This window comes from Dama dama, chromosome 14 (genome assembly GCF_033118175.1).
Source record: "Dama dama isolate Ldn47 chromosome 14, ASM3311817v1, whole genome shotgun sequence".
In the NCBI taxonomy this organism is placed as follows: domain Eukaryota; kingdom Metazoa; phylum Chordata; class Mammalia; order Artiodactyla; family Cervidae; genus Dama; species Dama dama.
Window position 1 is genome coordinate 2,674,343 of NC_083694.1, and position 24,665 is coordinate 2,699,007.

The 24,665-nt window shown below is 46.0% G+C and overlaps 1 protein-coding gene across 1 annotated transcript in view; it reads right to left on the reverse strand.

Annotated features, from left to right (window-relative positions):
- Positions 1–24,665, reverse strand: part of LEMD1 (LEM domain containing 1) — a 66,204-nt gene that overhangs the window by 19,105 nt on the left and 22,434 nt on the right. The window contains exons 2-4 of the mRNA XM_061161182.1: positions 9,736–9,855; positions 9,046–9,168; positions 6,157–6,227 (exon numbers count right to left, since the gene is read on the reverse strand). Of these exons, the coding sequence (XP_061017165.1) occupies positions 6,157–6,227; positions 9,046–9,168; positions 9,736–9,817 (276 nt within the window). The 5' untranslated portion in view covers positions 9,818–9,855. The remainder of the gene's footprint in view (positions 1–6,156; positions 6,228–9,045; positions 9,169–9,735; positions 9,856–24,665) is intronic.

Below are 24,665 nucleotides of genomic sequence, written 5' to 3' on the forward strand. Positions count from 1 at the left end.
CCCCAATCCCTCCCAGCATCAGAGTCTTTTCCAATGAGTCAACTCATTCATAGCAGGTGGCCAAAGTACCGGAGTTTCAGCTTCAGCATCAGTCCTTCCAATGAACACCCAGGACTGATCTCCTTTAGGGTGGACTGGTTGGATCTCCTTGCAGTCCAAGGGACTTTCAAGAGTCTTCTCCAACACCACAGTTCAAAAGCATCAATTGTTTGGCGCTCAGCTTTCTTAACAGTCTAACTCTCACATCCATACATGACCACTGGAAAACCACAGCCTTGACCAGATGGACCTTTGTTGGCAAAGTAATGTCTCTGCTTTTTAATACGCTATCTAGGTTGGTCATAACTTTCTTTCCAAGCAGTAAGCGTCTTTTAATTTCATGGCTGCAGTTACCATCCGCAGTGATTTTGGAGCCCCCCAAAATAAAGTCTGACTGTTTCCACTGTCTCCCCATCTGTTTCCCATGAGGTGATGGGACCAGATGCCATGATCTTAGTTTTCTGAATGTTAACTTTTAAGCCAACTTTTTCACTCTCCTCTTTCACTTTCATCAAGAGGCTTTTTAGTTCCTCTTCACTCTCTGCCATAAGGGTGATGTCATCTGCACACCTCAGTTATTGATGGTTCTCCCGGCAATCTTGATTCCAGCTTGTGTTTCCTCCAGCCCAGCGTTTCTCATGATGTACTCTGCATAGAAGTTAAATAAGCAGGGTGACAATATACAGCCTTGACGTACTCCTTTTCCTATTTGGAACCAGTCTGTTGGTCCATGTCCAGTTCTAACTGTTGCTTCCTGACCTGCATACAGATTTCTCAAGAAGCAGGTCAGATGGTCTGGTATTCCCGTCTCTTTCAGAATTTTCCACAGTTTATTGTGATCCACACAGTCAAAGGCTTTGGCATAGTCAATAAAGCAGAAATAGATGTTTTTCTGGAACTCTTTTGCTTTTTCGATGATCCAGTGGATATTGGCAATTTGATCTCTGGTTCCTCTGCCTTTTCTAAAACCAGCTTGAACACCTGCCACCCTACTTCCACCCAAACACTATTTTTCCCTCTTTGGGAGAAGGGGACTTAGAGCCTGAGTTATACAGATTGGCTTAACTCCTTCCTCCATCAGTGGAAGCATAAACTGTGTCTGGAGTCTATCTGACGGAAAAAAGTCAATTAAAAATGTTCACCTGGCTTTGTTGGTAGTCTTAATTACCAAATCAAATGGGCCATATATGTGACTTGATAAAACACATACACATATAGTATTAAAAAGTATCCAGAAAATGACACAATCCAAATCTCAAAGTGGTTTGTATTCCACTAGAAATCTACTAAAATAAGAGGGAAATGTGTGTTCACTGGTGTTTCAGAGAAATGTAAACACTACCCTTGCAGGTACTTAGAGGAATGTTAGATACAGACCATTGCTTTTAAGTAATTAAAGTCTATGATGTTCGACAAGTGCCTCCATAAACACACTTTCTACCACCTTTCACATGGAAATTTAAGTGCTTATTTACATTTACTTTCAGACTTAAAGTTGAAAAGATGTCTTGGGGCACTTCTGAGAATCGAAATGGATTATATAAATCCTCAGATCAAAACATCTTATGCCATCACAAACTTTCTATTAAATTCTATTGCTAATTCAAAATATTGATGTGTTTTATTTTGGGTTTCCGTGGAGCAAAGCCTGAAGGACATTGGTCCCACCTGATGCATTTTAAATACTCAGACTGCTATTTTTCCTGTAAATGTCTTTGCAGGAACTATACAAAAGGCTTTTCTGTGGAAATAAGGTTTACTGAATGGAAAGGATTCCTTTAATGAGCCATTTAGAAGAATTTAAAAATCCTTTTAGAAAATTTGTAAGATATCAGAATTCCTTCATCAAATTTGAATTATGTTTCAATGGGAAGTTAAAGCTATAGTGTACTGCAGGAGTGTTTACATGGGGGCTCTTTTTCATTTGGTATTTAAACTCAGCAAGTAGTTTACATACTAGATCACATTGGTAAACTTACCTATTTGTCAACAGAACTGTTTGGTAGATTTGATGAGGTGAGCTTTGTGCTCCAAGAGCCTGTGACAACCCCTGAAGGGGACATAAGGCATCAGGGATACATTGCATTGGCCTTTGAGATGTTCATTAAGTCATCACAGGATTTTAACAGGAAGAAAAATGGGGAGCAGGTGGGAAAATGAAAGGAATTCACACAAAAAGAACAGTTGAGGCAAAGGCCTGTGGAAAGAAAGTGTGAGAGGTGCAGAAACCAGGAATTATGGTTGAGTCTGATGATGAGGGAGATTAAGTTACTGGAGACACTGGTGTCTCCTCATAGTGTAGAGTAAGCCTGCATCTTGTTCTAAAGTCTCCAGGCAAATTAGTAGTATGATTTAATCTCTACTGGTAGATTTGAACCTGACTTGGGTAAAGTTGGAGGAAGAGGCCAGGTAGGAAGATTTTGCAATTGTTCAAAATTTTTTAAAAAGTAGATGAATGCAAACCAACATAGCAGCAGTGGAGAGAGAAGGAGGGATAATTAAAAACAAAACAAAACTCATAGTTCTAATCCATGGAACTTCACAATGATGTGTATGTAGGAAGCTGAGGACTGTGAACACCCCACGGTAACTCAGGTTTTGAGCCTGAACAGTGGGAAGGCAGTAAAGCGATCAGAATAAGCAGAGGCCACAGATGGAGGTTGGGGTGAGTGAGAATGAGCTGAAGGGGGAAGTATAAACACATCTGTCTGAACTGTGAAATGTCCAAGATGACAAACATTTGTTGGGTGAATGCGAGAAATGGGGAAGGAAGGAAGGGGAGGAGAAGGAGAAGGAAGGGGCTCTCCAGGACAGGAGGCAGCTGGATATGCAGACCCAAGCCTAGGAGAGGGTTCTCTGTACAGGCCATGTAGAGACACCCCAGAGAGAGGTGGGAGGGGAAGAGACGGAAAGGGAAAAGACACAGAGTGAGTGCTCGCTTCAGCAGCACATATACTATGACGCGGAGTGAGAGGGAAGCGGCTTAAGACAGACCTCGGCACCACCAGCGCCTGTAGGGGCCAACAGACAAAAACCCAGCTCAGAACAGGAAGAGGGCAGAACCAGGAACCCAGAGAGCACAGAGCTGCCAAAATCTAAGGAAACAGGCAGGCAATTTGGCCTTGGAGTACAGAATGAGGCAGGGCAAAGGCTAATAGAGTTTTGCCAAGAGAATGCACTGGTCATAGCAAACACCCTCTTCCAACAACACAAGAGAAGACTCTACATATGGACATCACCAGATGGTCAACACCAAAATCAGACTGATTATATCCTTTGCAGCCAAAGATGGAGAAGCTCTATACAGTCAGCAAAAACAAGACAGGGAGCTGACTGTGGCTCAGATCATGAACTCCTTATTGCCAAATTCAGACTTAAATTGAAGAAAGTAGGGGAAACCACTAGATCATTCAGGTATGACCTAAGTCAAATCCCTTATGATTATAAAGTGGAAGTGAGAAAAGATTTAAGGGACTAGATCTGATAGACAGAGAGCCTGAAGAACTATGGACGGAGGTTTGTGACATTGTACAGGAGACAGGGATCAAGACCATCCCCAAGAAAAAGAAAAGCAAAAAAGCAAAATGGCTGTCTGAGGAGGCCTTACAAATAGCTGTGAAAAGAAGAGAAGGAAAAAGCAAAGGAGAAAAGGAAAGATATACCCATCTGAATGCAGAGTTCCAAAGAATAGCAAGGAGAGATAAGAAAACCTTCCTCAGTGATCAATGCAAAGAAATAGAGGAAAACAATAGAATGGGAAAGACTAGAGATCTCTTCAAGAAAATTAGAGATACCAAGGGAACATTTCATGCAAAAATGTCCTCAATAAAGGACAGAAATGGTATGGACCTAACAGAAGCAGAAGATATTAAGAAGAGGTCGCAAGAATACACAGAAGAACTGTACAAAAAAGATCTTCATGACCCAGATAATCACAATGATGTGATCACTCACCTAGAGCCAGACAGCCTGGAATGTGAAATCAAGTGGGCCTTAGGAAGCATCACTACGAACAAAGCTAGTGGAGGTGATGGGATTCCAGTTTAGTTCTTTCAAATCCTGAAAGATGATGCTGTGAAAGTGCTGCACTCAATATGCCAGCAAATTTGGGAAACTCAGCAGTGGTCACAGGACTGGAAAAGGTCAGTTTTCATTCCAATCCCAAAGAAAGGCAATGCCAAAGAATGCTCACACTACCACACAATTGCACTCATCTCACACGCTAGTAAAGTAATGCTCAAAATTCTCCTAGCCAGGCTTCAGCAATATATGAACCATGAACTCCCAGATGTTCAAGCTGGTTTTAGAAAAAGCAGAGGAACCAGAGATTAAATTGCCAACATCTGCTGGATTATCGAAAAAGCAAGAGAGTTCCAGAAAAACATATATTTCTGCTTTATTGGCTATGCCAAAGCCATGACTGTGTGGATCACAATAAACTGTGGAAAATTCTGAAAGACATGGGAATACCAGACCACCTGACCTGCTTCTTGAGAAATCTGTATGCAGGTCAGGAAGCAACAGTTAGAACTGGACATGGAACAACAGACTGGTTCCAAATAGGAAAAGGAGTACGTCAAGGCTGTATATTGTCACCCTGCTTATTTAACTTACATGCAGAGTACATCAATGAGAAACACTGGGCTGGAAGAAGCACAAGCTGGAATCAAGATTTCTGGGAGAAATATTAATAACCTCAGATATGCAGATGACACCACCCTTATGGCAGAAAGCGAAGAATTAAAGAGCCTCTTGATGAAAGTGAAAGAGGAGAGTGAAAAAGTTGGCTTAAAAGTTAACATTCAGAAAACTAAGATCATGGCATCTGGTCTCATCACTTCATGGCAAATAGATGGGGAAACAGTGGAAACAGTGGCTGACTTTATTTTTTGGGGCTCCAAAATCACTGCAGATGGTGATTGCAGCCATCAAATTAAAAGATGCTTAGTCCTTGGAAGAAAAGTTATGACCAACCTGGACAGCATATTAAAAAGCAGAGACATCACTTTGTCAACAAAGGTCCGTCTAGTCACAGCTATGGTTTATTCCAGTAGTCATGGATGGATATGAGCGTTGGACTATAAAGAATGCTGAACACCAAAGAATTGATGCTTTTGAACTGTGGTGTTGGAGAAGACTCTTGAGAGTCCCTTGGACTGCAAGGAGATCCAACCAGTCCATCCTAAAGGATATCAGTTCTGGGTGTTCATTGGAAGGACTGATATTGAAATTGAAACTCCAATAGTTTGGCCACCTAATGCAAAGAGCTGACTCATTTGAAAAGACCCTGATGCTGGGAAAGATTGAGGGCAGGAAAAGGGGACAACAGAGGATGAGGTGGTTGAATGGCATGAAAAACTCAAAGGACATGAGTTTGGGTAAACTCTGGGAGTTGGTGATGGGCAGGGAGGCCTGGCATGCTGCAATTCATGGGGTCGCAAAGAGTTGGACATGACTGAGAGACTGAACTGAACTGAACTAAAGGAAACAGATGTCTCTAAATAAGGAGGGACAGTGGTCAGAAGGCTGAGAAAGTGTCTCTAGAGTTGATGACCTGGAGTTCATTACGTGGGCTAACGGTGCTCCAGGTCCAAGGCTAAGAGCCTTTCCCTTCCCAGTCGCCCAGTGTGACCCGCGCAGCGACCAAACTGCACTCGGGGAGTGTTAAAGTCTCTGCTAAACCAGCGGGGCCTCCCCAAGCCTGTGACTCCCACACAACGGGCTGCTTGCCTGAGTGGTGATGAGGGTGGAGGGCAGACCTCGGCGTCCGGGAGACAGAGAGAGAGAAGGGCATGGGAACTCACACTTAGCCCACACTCACTGTGGGTGCGTGTGTGACCATGTGCGAGAGGACAGACAGGGGACGACAGCTGGAGGGGGCGAGGGTGGCTACTCAGGGAGGGGCGGGAGGACACTGTTACTCTGGGTCCTGTGCTGGGATGTGGAAACAGTGTCACAAAACAGATACCTGCATTAACGTGAGCTTTTAAAAAAACTAGGATTTTACCATTATAACCAAGTATAGCAGACTAGCTATTTTCCTAAGACACATGGAAAGTGCTCTTTCCTATATTTAATATATGTGTAAAAGTATTTATGCATTAGAATTGTACATACATTTTTGGGTCCCTTGCTTTTTTCTGATGAGGGTGTGATATTTCGTTTCAAAATGATAGTGGCATTAAACTCTGGATCATGGGAAACAAAAGGAAAATCAGCCATGAGAATATACAAGCTAGCAAAGGGAATACACACCAATCACAGGAGTGAATCCTCTCAGTCACAGGGCAAAAGACTCTTGTGAGGGGAAGAAAATTCACTTCACCTTCTGAGGGCAGATCCTGCATTGGCCTTTGTGGAACACACCAGCCTTCCCCTGGGAGCACGGTGTGGACTCCTCCCTGGGAGGCTGCGGTCGTCTTTGTGTGCCTCTCAGAGAAACACACTGCAGAGCTGGAGCTGGCTGCTCATCTGGGCGTGTTTTTGGTCTCATCTTTGCCTCTTCAAAGTGGCTGTAAGCCTCATGCATCCTCTAGATCCTCAAGACAGGGCAGAATTTGTCCCATACTCAAAGGAGCACCCAGGGGAGGGAAGGCCCGACCTGTGCTAAAAAGGCTTTAAAATCAGGGGAACCGCCATGAGCAGAAAAGGTGGTTGTTAATCAACTCTCGGCTTCAGTTGGCGGAGAATTGTTTTGATCAACTTGGAGCAACTGTGTGCTGTTGGACATGCAGCAGAAGTTTTCTTGCAGAGTCCTTTCTTACACAAGTCCTCCAAGTCAAAAATATCTGGGAAGTTTGAAGAGGTTGTGAAAAGTGAAAGCGAGTGAAAGTGAAAGTGAAAATGAAATCACTCAGTTGTATCTCATTCTTTGAGACTCCACGGACTGTAGCCCACCAGACTTCTCTGTCCGTGGGGTTTTCCAGGTAAGAGTACTGGAGTGGGTTGCCATTTCCTTCTCCAGGGGATCTCCCCACCCAGGAATGGAACCCAGATCTCCTGCATTGCAGGCAGATGCTTTACCCTCTGAGCCACCACGGAGGCCCCTGAAGAGGTTAGATCCTGAATGCCAGCACAGTGAGTGAGAAGGAGAAGAACCGAATCCACTCATTGTTTGGACGACCTAAAGCTCAGCCTCAGGTCTGGTGTGGCCCTGCCTCCTCCACTACAACCCCACCCCAGGACTGCGTGTTTCTGTGAAACGCCCAAGGCCGAATGTCCACAAGACCTCACGAATTCCATGACAACTCCTGCATTCTAATACCACCAGGGTCTATGAAACTCCTCCAGTGGGCAGATTCAAATGTCTAATTCAGACCTGACCTTGAGAAGCAGGTTTTCTACTTGTTCTACCCACCGGCCATTGACTCTTGCATTACAAGTGTAGGACTGAACCAGAGCTTTTACTCTGACCTGATTGCCTGCAGTTGGCTAGTGTTGGGTGGACAGTAAAGCAATAGCAGAGCTTGCAAACCGAAGGTCCAGCTCCCTCCTAGACCTCGCATAAATGCACCTCTGGGGAGAATCTGCCTGCTGAGAACCAGCATGGCTTGACTTGAGACCACAACAACTTGGTTGTGTAGCTCTGACCTGCAGTCCTGGGCAGTCATGAGCAGTGAGCGTACAAGCCTTCCTCTCTGGAATCTTCTAGGCTGCCACTGCATTTACCAGAGGGCTGGTCAGGTCTCTTCAGCTCCTGTCTCTGGCAGGGAACAGAGGCAGCCCCAGATCTGGGTCAAGAGTCTGAACACATCCCAGCTCCAGAAAAACTCTGCAGTAGCCATTTGTCCTGAGAGACCCCCATGCTAACTGCTCTGCTCAGGGGCCAGTGAGGTCTGTCCCCAAACTCCACTGCCATTTCCAGATGAGGTCAAGCCAGGCTCAGGAAAGCCTCAGGGTCTGCGCCACCATCAACACCGGGCATCCCAGGGGATTCTTCAGGGCCCCAGGTATTTACGTTGTTGTCGAGTTCTTAATCTGAACTATATGAAATTGCCATTTTTTGTAGGTCAGACATGGACAAAAATGTTATATGTTCGTCCTCATAATGGAAATTGTGAGAAAAGTGTAGAGTGACTTCCTGCTGTGTGTGCAGTATTGTTCCAGGACCTGGACACATAGTGATAATGAAGACAGATGGGCCTTGCTCTTCATGGCACATTCTATTGGGAGCTGGTTCTTTGGGGCCACTTCCTAGCTATGTGTTAAGTCAGTTACTTGGCCTCTGTGAACTTCACCTAAGTATTGTGAAGGATAAATGAGATAATGTATATTAGGCCAGAAGTGCATTGATGGCCTTCAATAAATGATAGTTCCTGTCATTTTACTGTGGCTCACATAGGACTCCTAATACATGTTTATTGAACAAAAAAAGCTCCGAATGCTGTGGGAATCTTAAAGCCCACCCCCTCAGCCTGAACTGGACACTCCCTCAGGAGAACAGTACACAGGGGCGGGGCCCTGAAAAGGAAAACCACGGATCCCAGAGTTCACCACTCCCTGCCCGCCCTGGGGCCTGGAAGAGACCAGCTGTGGTCAATCTGCATGGAGTCAGGAAAGCAGTAGGCACAGGAGGACTCTGGGGAGGTAAATCTGGTTCCTACGTCTGAATGGGCGTGTCATCATTTAGTCTGAAGAAAACAATCGTCAAATTTATTGCTTGAGGCAAAGCAGAGGTTGAGACCTCAAAGGAGACTAGGAAATTACCTGTCGGAACTTCTGGTTTTAAAAATCAAATACAGAGTTGGCTCTGATTAGTAACAGAATGTGCAAATTGACCAGTCCTTTCTCCAACAGTCAACCCACTGAGTCACTGGCATGAATGTAGATATGGAGTTGATAGATTCCTTTTGCAGCCCAGGGGCCTATTTTTTGGCTCTGTGTGCAAATAGGCCACAGGGATATTTCACAGGTCACCTGGCATATCATTTAAGGCTGCATAAATCGTACCGTACAAGGTGTGAATAAGTGCATAGCTGTTATCTACAGCTCAGCTTCTGATGGTACCTTCACTGTCATCATTGTCCTGAGCTCTGTCCAGTTCTCTGGGTCCATTCTTCTTGGGTGGTGCACAGGAAGTTGAGACCAACAATTGCGCTAGCTTCTTTTCATATACTTTTCTGGTGGAAGCTGAGAAAGAATGTGGAGAGCAGTTTAGTCACTCTGTGTATGTGATCTCACTGGATTCAAAATATTACACAACTTAGATTTTTATTCTTTCATTATTGGGAAATTGTGGCTTTTACAATAAGGTGGACCCCATACCTACTGAACTCACTCCTTTCCTTCCACCAGCACTTAAGGTGGGGCTTCTGTGGACTGGCCACAGAGTTAGGTATTGTGGACATTGGAGAACAAGACTGACAAAGTCGTACATCCTATTTATGGGAAATATGGACAAGTACACAAACAGTTAACACGGTGCACGCCCTAGAAATGTAAAAAGAGCCCAGGGTGCTATAATCAAGAGTAACTAGCTTCTCATGATTGTAAAATACCAACATTTTCCCTTCACTAATCTGTGAATAAGAACTGGACTCTTCCTTCTATATGGTTTTCTGGGTTTTAAAATTTTTTCCTATTTCTATTTTAATGTTTTTTATTGCATATGTTCCTTCCACTACAAATAATTTTCAGCCTTTGGAGTTAGCTCACAAGTAATCATTGAGTAGTCTCTAATAATTGCCACATACGTACGTAGTATTGGGCCAGGTGAAAATCCGAGTTTGTCAAGTTCATTCTGCAATTCGTTATCACTCAGACACTTCACCTCCACCATGGTGACAAAAGTTTGGTCTCTTTTCTGACAGTTGAATCCTTGAGATAGCAAAACATTAAGTTATAAACGAGACCTATAAATGAGAACTAAAACTTTACCAGTCCACAAAAGTGTTTACAGCCCCAGCTCCCCAGTTGTGGAGATGCATAGTCAATAAAGCAAAACCCACCATTTTCTGCTGTTTTTCTGTCACCAATCTCTTCTGGGTTTAGTGGCCTCAATGCAAAGCTTTGGTAGGGTGTCACTTTCCCTAGTCTTTGGGGTTCGATTATTTCTAACTTTTCTACTCAACTAATGTAAGAAAAATCTTCTACACAAAATGAACAAATATTTCGATCACTGCTTAGGAGCTCTGAGTAAGACACAAGCTCTGAGAAGACAAGTTAATTAAATATGAAAGAGCTGAGAGAGATTTTTTAGTGCGTTAAATAAAAGTTATTTATCCCTGCCCTCCTTCTGACGAGAGCGTAGAGAGTACAGAGCATTCAGTTATTGCAGACAGTCCTCTTTTCACACTTGTAATTTAACTCTGAACATAATGAGACGGTAGTTTTTAATTAACCGCCAGCAGACTTTGTAATTGCTGAATTGGCATTTGAAAAAAATGTCAGCTATTCATTCTCTGGCACACAAATTGATTTATATAGACTTAGGCAAGTCTTGATATGGCTTTCCAAATCTGCACAACCTCAGGTTCAATCAGTTTTATTCCGTTGATCCCTGTATCCCCTAAAACTGACCTTCCACCTATTTAATAAAACTCTGAAAAGACAGATGCATTTGTCAAATCTTTATTTATTATACCTCATTTCTATCATGTTCTTCTTAATATTGCAGTGAAAACAACTTCAAGACAATTACTCAGCATATCAGGATCTGGACCAATTTTAAGTAATGACTTTGAACTTTATTGGTGATCAATCAATGTCCAATTAGGAAGAACATTGTATATAAGCTAGAAAACGCTGTGAATTGTCAAGTATAACAGGATTGTTCAAGAACGCCTCATTTACCAGTTCTCCACCTTAAAGTTATACTTTGGCCAGAGTCACATTCTGGCACATAGTAGGTACTTGGTAAATGTAAGTTTCCTTCTTTCCTGTGTGTTTGGAAAGCTGAATTGACACTTTTAAGGCCACTAGTAAATGACCTAATGTTACGAAGGAAAAGAATGATGCACCTCAGATATTTTTTAACCTGGAAGCTAGCTTGGGCAGATCCTATGACACTTGTTCCCAAGAACAGCTGTCTGTCGTTTCACCACCTTCCCAAAAATAACCTCCAAAAGAGCCCTCATCAATTTCAAGTGACAGTAGACAATTGCTTAAAGGGAACACACATATGGAAGAAAAATTCAAATAGAATCCAGTTGAATGATTAATTCACTTACCCGTTTACATGGTTGTCTAAAGTCTATGCAGTTGGGATGGTTACTAAAGCTGGGTGAGTTTCACCCAAGGATTTCCACTAGCAACCAATCACTTTTTGCCTGTTAAGTATTATGGTAATCATAAAACTGACACGTGACATCAGAAATCCCCCTGGCAACAGACTGATGTGAAAGTCAGATGATGAATTTAACCTGAGTTCAAGCAGAAGGAGGCACTGGTCAACTTCACAGGCTAACTGCCATGGTAGAATGTCAAGGGATGCAGGGAGACTATTACACATAGAAAGTGAGAAGGATCTGTTACCAAACCAAATGGTGCTAAGAAATTGGGAAGATAAAGGAGAAATCAAACAGACTCAAGTGTCCAGGCCATCATCAAAAGACTCACAGTAGTGGATAGGTAATTTGGCTATATACTCTAGGGAAAATAGGAAGGTAGAAGGAACTCATATTAACTTGTTAAGGAACTGCTCATATAGGAAAAAGAGTCAGTGTTTTGATAAACAATGTTTCAGAACTTTGATGGTTTTGGCCTTTCAGAACACTCTCATATCATCTCATTTCATCCTCTGCACACTCCTGAAAGACCTCTGGCACAGATATTATTTATTATCCATATTGCAGCAGCTAGTTTTTGTTGTTGCTTAATTTTGTTTAAGAAAGAACCCTCAGACTATTAGCTCGGGTATTTCAAAAAATACTGCTGAGACTTTAAGAACAATTATGCAAGACAAAATATAACTTCGTGAAAACACAATGCCTTCATTAAATACCAGGGGTAGGAGGAAATCACTGGGAGAGCTTAAGAGAAGAGTGGAGCCAGCCTGGCCAGAGTAAAATTCCAGTTCTGCGTCTTACCAGCTGAGTGACCCTGGGTGGGGTAAGTTACTAACCTCACTGTGTCTCCATTCCTTCATCTGTAATGCGGATGACAGTGGTACCTACCTCACAGGGATGTTACGTGGATTCACTGAGTGCTTGGCATGTGAAGTGCTTGGCACATAGTAAGTAGTATATAAATGTTTTCTGTTGTTTTGATTTTTCATGAACCGTATGCTCAGAAAGTTTCTACAACCAGTGTCTTTCTTAGAAGTCTCCATCCCACTTACACTTGCCCATGGGATTCTGTCATTCAACACTGCAGATTCTGGGAAAGGACTGAACATCTCTGTGTGCACGGTCAGGGAGTCTCACTGAGGCATCCCAGACTGCGGTTCCAAGGGCTCTGGCTTCCGAGTCTGTGAATAAAGCATCAGTTTCCAAACAAACATGCAGTGCAAACATTTGCCAACATCTGAACACTGGGTTTACCAAACAAAGACTTTGAAAATTGACACATTTGTTTCAAATCAAAGCAAATAAATGATAGGCTTGGGTTATTAGGATGCACAATCATTTTATTTACATTTCCCAGAATTGCTTTAAACAAAGAAAGCAGCCAGCAGGTGGAACTGCTTCCAATTAAACAGTTAGACTCTTGGGATGAAACTAGCATTTCTAAAATATTTTCTTGGTCAGACCTCTGGAACCTAAAACAAGTTAGGTTGACAAAGAATTTAATCAGATGATATGATTGGGTTAATACCCCTATTATTCACAAACCATTCTGTCTGAAGCATATGCATGATTCTATTCTCAGTGTTATTCTGTTTAAAAATCCCTGTATTCTGCGACATCCTGAAATATTTGATTTTGATGTTTACATCACCCATTTCCCTTGGTTTTATCTGTGAAGTCCTGGTCATTAGCTTGTTTTTTGTTTTATTCTCTCCATGGCTGCAAAGATGTTTTATTCCATTTCTCCAGGGAAACAAGTTTTAATTGCCAATCGACTAGGTATTCAACATGATAAGGTATCTAAACCCTGAGAGCTTCCTCCTTTCATTAAAATGTAGATCCAATTTCTTTTCCCTTAATGCCACATGCTGTTACTAAACTGAAATAACGGAAATAGTAAAAGCCAGATGTCACTTCAGTCTCAGGTTTGACATGGGGCACAATTTCCTCTCCTCAAGCTTAATCTGATGTTATTTACTAACCCCATGCTTTGGAAGAATGCACAATTTAAATGTAAATGCAATTTACATAGGGGAGCAGAGAGTAGATATGCAGTTTCAATTGCCAATAACCATTTGCAAAGGGGGAAATCAACTAAAGCAAGGATCAGCAGCTGTCAGGCTGAAGTCTGCATCACTTGCTATTCTCTCCCAACTTTCCTCCCAAAGCCACCTGCCTTTGAGCCTCAGCTAGGCAGGTACAAGGAAGTGGAGAACTGAGGCATTTTCTCAGATATTTCAAGCTGCACTTACTAGTGACTCAGGGACAAAGGAGGAAGTTTGCTTCAGCGAGCTAATCCGGTTGGCATCTCTATTGAAATTATGAACTGACCAATTTCTTTCAACAAATATTTATTGGTCATCTCCTATGGGATTAACTTTATGTTTGGCCTAAATTAGGGAGACAAAGAAGAGAAAATACAAAGATGCAAAACCCACAGTCCTTCTTTTAAGGAGCTCATTCCCTTAAAGAGAAAAGAAAGCAAATAATTGCAAGAAAATAAGATAAACTGTTAACAGAGTGCTCCAGGAGCCCAGAATTGGAAGTTTCTAAGGGCTGAAAGTTTCATCTGGGCTGAAGCTTCTAGAATAAGCCATAGTGAAAGTGAAGTCGCTCGGTCGTGTCCGACTCTTTGTGACCCCATGGACAGTAGCCTGCAGCAGGCTCCTCCGTCCATGGGATTTTCTAGGCAAGAGTACTGGAGTGGGTTGCCATTTCCTTCTCCAGGGAATCTTCCCGACCCAGGGATGGAACCCAGCTCTCCTGCACTGTAGACAGACACTTTACCGTCTCTAAGCCACCAGAGAATAAGCCATAATTTGCCCTATAAAAAGAGAGCTGGGGACCATCATTCTGGGATGCGGTGAGCAGGAAGGAAATGAGCCTGGTGGAGAGGTTGGGCCAATTTGTGAAGATTTCTGTGGCCCATGCCAAGGAGTTAACCCTTCACCTCTACGCACATTTGGAAGTTCTCAGGCAGCGCATGGCATGACTATGTTTGACACTGGGTTGAGGACAATGCATTTATGCATTTGATACAATTTCAGTTTGAGTCTGAGTAGAGAATGAGTTGGTAGGGCAGAGTCTGGAGGCCTCTTGGGGAAGTTATTACAATAGTCCAGAAAAGAGTTGATTCAGTCTGGACCAGGCCAGTTTGCGGGAGGACTAGAGAGAAAGACATGTGATTTGCGAGTGTATGAGAGAGTTACTTCAGCCTAAATCTTTTGTCTCAGCCATGAGCCTACTTCACAAGGAGCCATCTGGAGTTTGGTCTACATAGCACTGACACTTAAATGATTATTCTTTGCTCATCTAGTCAACTCTTGATTCTCCACACTGCTTGAAGGCAGCAGCAAAGCAGATAATCCATAACTCTCCTCTATTTGGCTTTGGAATTAATTACACTTTTAAGAGCAAATTTGCCTTCCTAATTAATCTTTCTTAGGCTAATATTAAAATTAACTAATATTCCTGGAGCCCGTGACAGTCAGGCAGGGGAAGAGGGGCGCAGGGGAGGGGAGGGCAGGGTAGGTGCTCAGCCTTAGGCTGGAAGCAGGAGAAAGACAGGCCACACCCAGAGTCCACGTGGATCAGCCACAGAGGCCACAAGCTGAGCCTGGCTCACTGAGAGAGGGCTGAGTAGCTAGAGACTCCGGTCCCTTGGGAGATCAGTTACTGAATACCTACTGCACACCAGATACCCTGTTAAGACTGAAGATGAGAAGATGGATAAGGCAGTGTCTGCTTTCAAGGAGCTGCCTCTTTAATGGGGACAACAGAGGAATGGACAATTGTTTAACCAAACGCAGTGAGGGCTCTGGCAGAAGCATCTTCTCAGGAGAATAAGGCATGAACAAGGCTAACGGAAAAAAACAAAACCAAATTTGTGTGAAACAAAGAGAAGAAAGTTGCTTAATTGCCATTTTATAAACACAAAGCAAATATGTTTTCAATAAGATTGAGTGCATATAGTCTCTTCTTTCACCACCCAAGTTAGTAAATGCTGCTTATGTGAAGTAAGACAAGATGGATCATTCCCTGTGGTTTTCAAGATATAATACTCCATCCCCAAGATTTCCTCCAAGCTGCCATGGAGGGGGGTGGTGAACAGAGAGTAGCCACACTCCAGGGCAGTCAGAACTAGTCTGCCTCTGCCAGCTTCGCATGTTGGGCGCCTATGAAGATTGCTTTTAAAGGCAGAATTTCACTGCTATGCAAAGTTAGGAAGCTGCCCATCTACCCTGTTTTCTGTACTGCTTCTTAAAACCAAAGTGAATCTATCCTCTAGTTCTCTTATGAAGGCAAACCAGCACTTAGATGCTGACAAGTTATTATCTTAAGCACTCTCTTTCTGGTATCCTGTAGGTCTTGTATACGGGATTTATTGTGCATAACTCATGTGCAAAAGATTTTGGATAATCTGTGGACAATAGAAAGAGATCTAAAATGTGATTTTTGTCTTCAAAGAGATTATGTCTCCATGAAGAAACAAACTCCAAACACATAAGATAAAAAGTAAGAAGTCAAAGTTCATAATTGGATACCAACATAACACCCAAAAATGTTGCAGAAGTTCAGAAGCAGAGGAGAAAGAATCACCCCTGGTTAGGGGTGGGAGGTGTTCAGGGAGAGCTTCCTGGAGAAGGTGAAACTCCGACTTTGTGTGTGCATGTGTATGTGAGTGTGTGTGAGTGTGTGTGTGTGAGAGTGTGTGTGAGTGTGAGTGACTGTGTATGTGTGTGTGAGTGAGTGTGTGTGTGTGGGTGTGTATGTGAGTGTGTGGATGGGTGGGTGTGAGTGTGTGTGTGTGTGAGTGTGTATGTGTGTGAGAGTGTGTGTGTGTGTGTGAGTGTGTGAGTCGCTCAGTCGTGTCCAACTCTGCAACCCCATGGACTGCAGCCCACCAGGCTCCTCTGTCTAAGAGATTCTCCAGGCAAGAATACTAGAGCGGGTAAGCAAAAGGTTGGGCATTCCAGGCAAGGACCGACACATTACGAACAAAGACTTAGAGTAGGAATGGGGATTAGAGCAGACCAGCTTCAGCAAAGGATTTGCTTTACATGGGGATGGACACGGTTGGACAAGAGAGCCCTAGGATTTCCTACAAAGGTGTAGCGCCCCAGGTCCCTTCTGCCTCCAGGATCCTCCCGTTCTAGGGCTCTCTGATGACAATGGTGGGTTGTCCCTGGAGGTCCCTGACTGTCAGAAAGGCTAATCTGACAGTGCGGGACAAGATGCAGCGCAGGGGGAGAGCGGCCGTGGGGAGAGCGGCCGTGGGGAGGGAGGCGTGGGGGTCCTTCACCCCAGTCTCCCCGTGAACTGATAATAAACAGTAGCAAAGGCAATGGAGGGAGGCTGCGGACTGCCAGTCTCAGCCGGGAGCTCGGGACCCTCCGGAGGAACTTGGAGGCAGACGCAGAGCGATCAGGAGCAGACTCGGGGGGCCAGGCTGCCTCTGCTTCTATCCTGGACCCGCCTCCTACTCTAAGCTCTGGGATCCTGGGCCCTGGCTTTCACATCTGTGAAATGGAAGCACAGTAAAGTTACCTTCTCCACAGAATGCCCCAGGACCGAGGCAATGCACTTCAAGTGCTTAACGCACTGTTTCCAGTAGTGTCCACAGTAAGGACTCAGAAGTGTGGGCTGTGAGCGAAGCCCCCTTACTCTGCGGGGCAGGGCTCTTGGTGGGGCGGGGACACGGTGTGATAGGCGCTGCCGACCTCACTGTCACAGCCCACCTCTCCCTGTGAATCAGGGGAGACTGAAGGGAGCCTGTCCTCCTATAATGGCCCATCAGGCTGCTTGTGTATTCTGGAGATTAATCCTTTATCTGTTGTTTCACTTCTTATCTTCTCCCATTCTGAGGGTTGTCTTTTCATGTTTCCAGTTTCCTTTGCTGTGCAAAAGCTTTTGATTAGGTCCCACTTGTTTATTTTTATTTTAGTTTCCACTCCTCTAGAGGGTGGGTCATAGAGGATCTTGCTGTGATTTATGTCATCGAGTATTCTGCCTATGTTTTCCTCTAAAAGTTTTATATTTTCTGGTCTTACATTTATGTCTCTAATCCATTTTGAGTTTATCTGTGTGTATGGTGTTAGGAAACGTACTAATTTCATTCTTTTACACATAGCTGTCCAGTTTTCCCGGCACCACTTATTGAAGAGACTATCTTTTCTCCATTATATATTCTTGCCTCCTTTGTCAAAGACAAGGTGCCCATGAGTGCATGGGTTTATCTCTGGGCTTTCTGTCTTATTCCGTTGGTCTATATTTCTGTTTTTGTGCCAGTATCATGTCGTCTTGATGACTGTAGCTTTGTAGTATAGTCTTAACCCTCTTGCACTGTTGGTGGGGGGTGTGAATTGATACAGCCACTATGGAGAACAATATGGTGATTCCTTAAGAAATAAGAAGTAAAACTACTATATGATCCAACAATCCCACTAATGGGCCTATACCCTGAGAAAACCATAACTGAAAAAGACATGTACCCCAGTGTTCATCGCAGCACTATTTGCAACAGCCAGGACATGGAAGCACCTAGATGTCCATCGACAGATGACTGGATAAAGCAGCTGTGGTACGTATGTACTACAGAATATTACTCAGTCACAAACAGGACACATTTGAGTCAGTTCTAATGAGGTTGATGAACCTAGAGCCTATTATACAGAGCGAAGTAAGTCAGAAAGAGAAAAAATATGTATATGGGATCTAGAAAGATGGTACTGATGTATGTATTTGCAGGGCAGCAATGGAAACGTCAACATAGAGAGCAGACTTGTGGACACAGTGGGGGAAGGGGAGGATGGGATGAATTGAGAGCAGCACAGAAACACATGCATCACTGTGTGTGAAACAGACAGTGAGAATCTGCTCTATGGTGTAGGGTGCTCTGCGACAACTTAGGAGTGGGATGAGGCGGGAGGTGGGAGGGAGGTTCAAGGAGGGGATTTGTGTGCCTATGGATGATAATGAAGTTAAATAAAAAGGCCAGTCAGGGATCTGCTTTTACTCTAAGGGACATTTGAGAGAGAGAGAATGCGCTGGAGGGAATGGGCTCACATCACAGGGTGAGAGTGTTGTTCAGCAGAAGGAACAACTTGCCAAACAGAGACCAAATTTAATAAAAGATAAGACAAACCAAGATGAAGAGGGCATGGTGGGACATCCATTCCTGCCCCTAAAACCAAGGAGAGGTGAATTCCCACAGCTTAAAGGAGACTCTGTATCAGCGAGGGTTTGAAGACAGGCATAGAAAGATAATCAAGGTAGAAGCAAAGGAAAAAAAGAACAAGCAGGAGCATAAAATGGAACCAAGAACAAGGCCAAGAGAGATGGAAACACTAATGGCCTACATATACTTTTACAGTCCTTGCAGGAGACGCTCCAAGCTGACCCTACTTTCCAGCAGCCCCCCCCCCCACACACACACACAGATCTACAATTCTATACTCATAAAATGAAAACAGAAAACTGTTCCAGCGAACTCTGAGTCTTCCTGATGCTAACAAGTACGGCTGTTCCACGGGGATCCTCTCAATGTGCAAAGCAACGAGCTGACTGCTGAGGGTGAGGCTGGAGGCCTGGCAGGGGCTGGAGACTGAAGGGCATGAGAAGGAGCACCAAGGCTTTGCCCTGAGGACAGTGGGAGCCACTGAAGGTTTGATCATTTTTTTTTTTTTTTGCTTCCACAGTTTTCAAATTCAATTTACTTTAAACGGTCTCAAACAGTAGTAAGTTACAAGCAAGTAAAGTGGAAATATGATAAAATCCACACATACCCTTCACGCTGCTTCAACAGTTGCCAACATTTTGCCTGTCACCAAAGGGCTCTGAGCAGAGGAAGGACATGGTGACCTGGTGTTGGAGGAAGACGCCTCTAAATGTGACGGAAAGAGAAGAGCGGGGCAGGGCTGGGCTACCATGAGGTGGTGGCAAACTAGTCACTCACTGATTCATTCATTCCTTCAACTAACATTTCCTGAGTTCCACCACATGCCTGGCACTGTTCTTGGTGCTGTGGATTTAGGGGTAAATAAAGCAGATGGGGTTCCTGTCCTGCTAGAGCTTGTGCCCCTGGAGGAGAAAGCAGACAAACAAGCAAATGGACTGAAGGAGAGGATTTAAGAGTGTGATAATGAGACTGACATGTGACAGAGAAGGACTTGGGAGGGAAGGGCCTAATTTCTAGAACAGGTGGCCAGGAATGCTCATGTGCACCTGGGACATCAAGAAAGTCAGGGTGGCTGGAGAAGTGCAAGTGAAAGGGTGTGTAGAGACAAGATCAGAGGGCAAGGTGAGAAGAGATGTCGGCTTGGGCTAAGCTGCTGGCCATAGAGATGGAATTAGGCAGTTTCGAGGGAGATTTAGGAAGAAGAGTCCACAGGCAAGGTGATAGATCGAATGTGGGGGCAGGGGTGGAGAGTGGGGGAACGTCAAGATGACATTCTGGCTTGAGTTGAAGGAAGAATTCTGGCTCGAACACCTGGGTGGACAAGGGTGCCCATTACAGGGTCATGGAGGAGTGATGGAAAAAGTCCAGGTGGCCTTCACAGCCTTTCAAAATGAGGGTCTGGTAAAGTGAAGCCCCTTCCACCACTAGACCCAGCCAAAAAATCAATTATCCATGTAGCTTTTGGATGAGACAGTTCCTCAGGCAATTCTGAATGATCACACCCTCCACTCCTAACCCTCCAAAGTAGCACCAACCCGCCTTCACCCCCAACCACTGACAAGTACAGAAGAACACTTCTGAGTCCAGCTTAACTTGCCTGGCCCGTAGAGAAGACTAAGGAGATGCCACAGTGGTGTAACACAGCCTGAGGGGAGGGGAGCTCTGAGACCACCCAGACACCTGTGGTATCTGGTATCCGTGGAGATGTTTTTATCGCAATAGCAGGGGTCCTCTGAAGCCATGTCATTGTCTCATGCCACCTTGAGGCTTCACTCATCTGAGTCCCTTGTCTCAGGCAGATATGAGGGCTGAGATTTAAAAGGAGCAGGATTTTGCTGGGAGGCAATATACAGGCCTGGCTAGAGGGAAGTCTGGAATTAGAACACAGTTATACCCTTATCTGATGACTTGTGCATGATGAACAGATTTATTAGAAAGGACAGAAAAGGTGGCCTCTGAAGACAGCTGGGCAGGGGAGGAGAAGACCCGAAAAAGCAATCCAGACAGGAGACCACAGTGGTTAAGGCGTGTGTCTGTTCTCGGCAATGACCCCACTCTCCCGTGCGGATTTCTGGCTATTCTCTGTCCTTGCAGCGCCTTGTCCTAGAAGGGCCTTTCTTTCCAGCTGTCTATCCGGGGAGGGGGGTCGGCAGGGACGGCGGTGGGGTCATCGTCTGGGAATGAATCCTGGACAGCAGGAGGCTGCTGCCCTGACTCCTCGTCGCCCTCATCCGTCACCCAGCGAGGGCGGCGGGCAGCCAGGCTGCGGGCTGCCTAATGAAGACGGAGAGGCGGCTCCGGCTGTGCGCAGGGCCGCCTTCCCATCAGCAGAGGTGACATTCCCAAACAGCACTCATTACTGAGCAGACGTTGGACGGGGCTGGGACACATATTGATGGCAGCAGAGCCAGCCAGCGTCTGTCTCAAATCCCACTGCCCCCGAGAGAGCGAGCCAGAAAAAAAGCGTCACAAGCGTCAAACCCGCAGGCTCCTCACTTTACCGAGAAAAAATTCATTCTTGCGATGGCTGACATTTAAGGCGAAGTCACTCTCTCCACTGCTTGCAGATACAAGGGGCCTTAGCTTCAGGCCCGTCCAAACGTTGGAAGGCCCCTTCCTTCCCTGGAGTGGCTGTGCTGTGGATGCCCGAGTGGGTAGGGGGGGTGGTCCTCAAAATGACACCTGGATCTGGAGCCCCAGAGGTCTTGCTTTAGAGCTCGGATGGGTCCAAGAGCTAGGAGGGATGATGGTTGTTGAGCCGGGGGCTGAGGTTATCAGGGGCTGGGGCAGGGGGACTCTCCTTCCCAGGGGACGGTGCGCACAGGACAGACCTCCATCCTGGCTGGGGGGGATGCGCGGTCTCCCCTGTCCGCTCTGGGAAGGCAGGCGTGGCCGGTTTGGGTGTCCGCGCGTCCCGAAGCTCGGGGCAAGGTGGCTGGAGGATGAGGCTGCGGCCACACGCGCCGGGCCCAGGCACACACAGCCCCCCGGAGCCCCCGCGCCGGAGCCGCTCCGCGCGCCAGCCCCGCCGCGCCCGCCGCCCGCGCTCCCCTGCAGGGCGCCCCGCCCCCGCCCTGCTCGATTTTAAACCGCAGCAGACGGAGCTCGACTTAAAAATAACTATTTTGACAGTTCGGATGTAAATATGTGAGCTGCGCGTGGGGCTGTTTTCCCTGCGCACTCCCCCTCACCCCTCGCTCCCTACCCCAGCCCCAACTCCACCGGCGCGCCGGCGACCGGAGAGCGCCGCCTGCAGGACGCTCCCCGAAGTGCGGCGGGGGGAACGCCGGTCCTCGGTCTCCAGCCTCGGGGAGGGGAGGGGGAGGGGAGAGGAAGGGGGAGGGAGAGGGGGAGGGGAGGGGGAGGGGAGAGGAAGGGGGAGGGAGAGGGGGAGGGAGAGGGGGAGGGGGAGAGGGGGAGGGGGAGGGGAGAGTAAGAATTTACAGGAACCCCGGCTGACTTTTCAGCACACCACCCCACTGTGCTAAAGGTACATGTGTGAGATAAGGGCAAAATCTCCTGCCATTCTTAGCTAACCCTCTCACTTAACTCATTGGACTCATGCTTTATGCCAGGCACTGAGCTAAGTAAGCATTTTAGCACATGCTATCTTTTGTTTGATCCTGAAAAAACATGCGGTGGGCATTATTATCTGCATTTTACATACGGAAAACAGAGGGTGGGGTGACTGAGTTCTCTGGACTGCCACAGCTAGTGAAGAGAACTGAGATCAGAACCCAAGACTTACGTTCTTGCCCCCATAGCCAGCTGAGAGGAGGGGAAGTGGAGGCAGAGATCCACCTGTTCCATAAAGGGGGAAACTGGAATTCAGACAGATGAAGTCATGCATCTTCCTGGCCACCAACAAGCACCTTAGCTGGGGCAGGGCAGGACAAAAATACAGCAGCTTTAGGACAGGCAACCCCCGGCTCTCTCCCCAATCTCCTGGACCCTGGCAGTGTGCTGGGACATGATGAGACATTCTTTGGAAGGAAGCTGGGGGGAAAGAACTTGGAGAGAGAATACAAGAGGGAGGGGAAAGGAGGGAGGAGGTCTAGAGCATGAAGAAGCTTAAGTGTGCATGGACTGCACAGTTTGGTGCCGGGGGAAGCTCACTGTCAGAGCTCCCAGTCACCCTTTGCTTCATCCCTCTTCCCCGCCAGGTGCCCGCAAGACCACCAAGCCATGCCACCCTGGGCCCAGATGTGGACTGACGCTCTCAAGCTTCTCTCTCATCCGAGTGCAACCTGCTCCGGGAGAGAGCCCGATGTATCCTCTGATGCTGTGGGGCAAACGCCTGATGACTGCCCAGGGTTCCCCTTCCTCCTGGAGGACAAGGCCCAGGGAGTCAAAGCTTGAAGAGGAAGAAATGTCAGACTCCTGGAAAGGAAAGGAATTTGGGAGCAACAGGGCCCACCTGCGACAGGAGAGGCTCTGTACGGCACTTGTTTGCAAGGTCACTGCATGTATATACAACCATGGGCAAATGTCCTAGATGCTGGCAAAGAGAGAGGGGTCCTGGGATCTGTGCTTTGAGTATAACTTCCTCTCCATCCTTCAAATCTCAGCTAGGAGTCCACCTCCACTGTGAAGCCTTGCCTGATCCCTCCCCACTCTCTGAACAGTTGAGAGTGTTTGGAGGCCCCTCTCAGGCCCCTGAAGCCTCAAATCACTTTCCTTGTACCCTGCATCTTGCATCCTTCAGGTCTTTCCGTTTTACTAAATTGTGAGTTCCTCAAGGGCCCGGACAGTGTGTGATTTCCCCGTGTTTCTCCTACGGCTCTTCCCCGAGGGCCTCGCACAGTCAGGACTCTTCTGATGGGACAGATTAATAGACAGCAGTGCGCTGCACACGTTTCCCCACATGAGGGGTGAGGACTGGGATTCTGACAGCAGAAGCTGACACTCCAGCTGACTCCTGAAGGCTGAGAGGCGTGGGGCATTTATTAATCCCAGACGGTTACTAGCTCTGCGGTGGCTGCGCCAGGAGAAGGGGCGGGCCGCTCCAGGGCATTCAGTCCTCTCTCCAAGCGGCAGCAGCCCGAGACACTTCAGCTCCACCTTGCCCCAGCCACCCTGGGCCTAACAGGAGGCTGGCTCTGTGTGAGATCTGATGGCTCTAGCTCTCTGGCCCCCTCAGAGCCTCTTGCTTCACTGATGATTTGAAATCGCTGGCCTTCTAATCAAAGTGGAGTTATGATATAATAATCCTTTTAAAAGACAGTTTTATTGATACATAATTCACATACCATATGATATAATCATTCTTGTTCCTAATATGGCATCTTTCTGTCCTTGTAAGTCTGAAAATTCCCATTTGTCCCTTCAATAGTACACTTAAAGGTCTTTATTTCTCTTGTAAAAAATAAAAGCACCTTCATACCTGTGTGATCATACTGTAGTCCCAAAGGATTCTTCCTATTCCCCACTTCGTCTCCTCCAGCCAGCTTTATCCCACTATTTCTCTGAGATGCTCGGAGGGAGAAGGCCTGCCTTCCTCTAATTTCTAGATCGCACAAGTGAGGTCCACGGCCTCAGGGCTCTGTGCATCTCCCAAAACCTCCTCCTGGAACCATCACTTCACTTTATGTTTATGCTCCTCTTTTTCCCAGTCTCCCTTCTCCCCAACAGAGCTGGTGGAAATAAATGCTTACTTTTGCTGCTGCAGTGTGTTACAGTGCGAAATAAACACGGATGCCCCACCTACCCTGACAACATAATTCATTTACTGCAAAGGGATATAATAAAAGTCTGTTTATTACAGCAGTTAACAGAGCAGCATTTGCCGGCATGCTTTCTCAGAGGCAACCAGAAAAGTGCTTACTCCAGGTGCATAGATTGTGGAAACCATGCATCTTGAGCCAAAATGAAACCCATTAGAGGCCAGGTGAATGGGTCTCAGCCACCCTAGAAAAATTAGCCATCTAGGAGTCAGATCACCTCAGTGCAGGAGTCTGACACAATATGATTGTACTTTACTGGGTTAAGACCTGGACCTGTCTCCAGGATCATGATCTTAAGGACATACATGAAATGCTCCCTCTGAACCCAACTACCCCAGCTGAAGGGCTCAAATCTCACTGGCCTTCAAAGCGTATCAGTGGGGAAGGTTAGCACCATTGGCTCTCAGGGGTACCTTGCCACTGGAGTAGGTGGGGCGTAGGGTGAGGACCAGAAGCCGGGCCAGGGAAGAGAGGCTAAGAAAGCTTTTCATTAAACCCAGC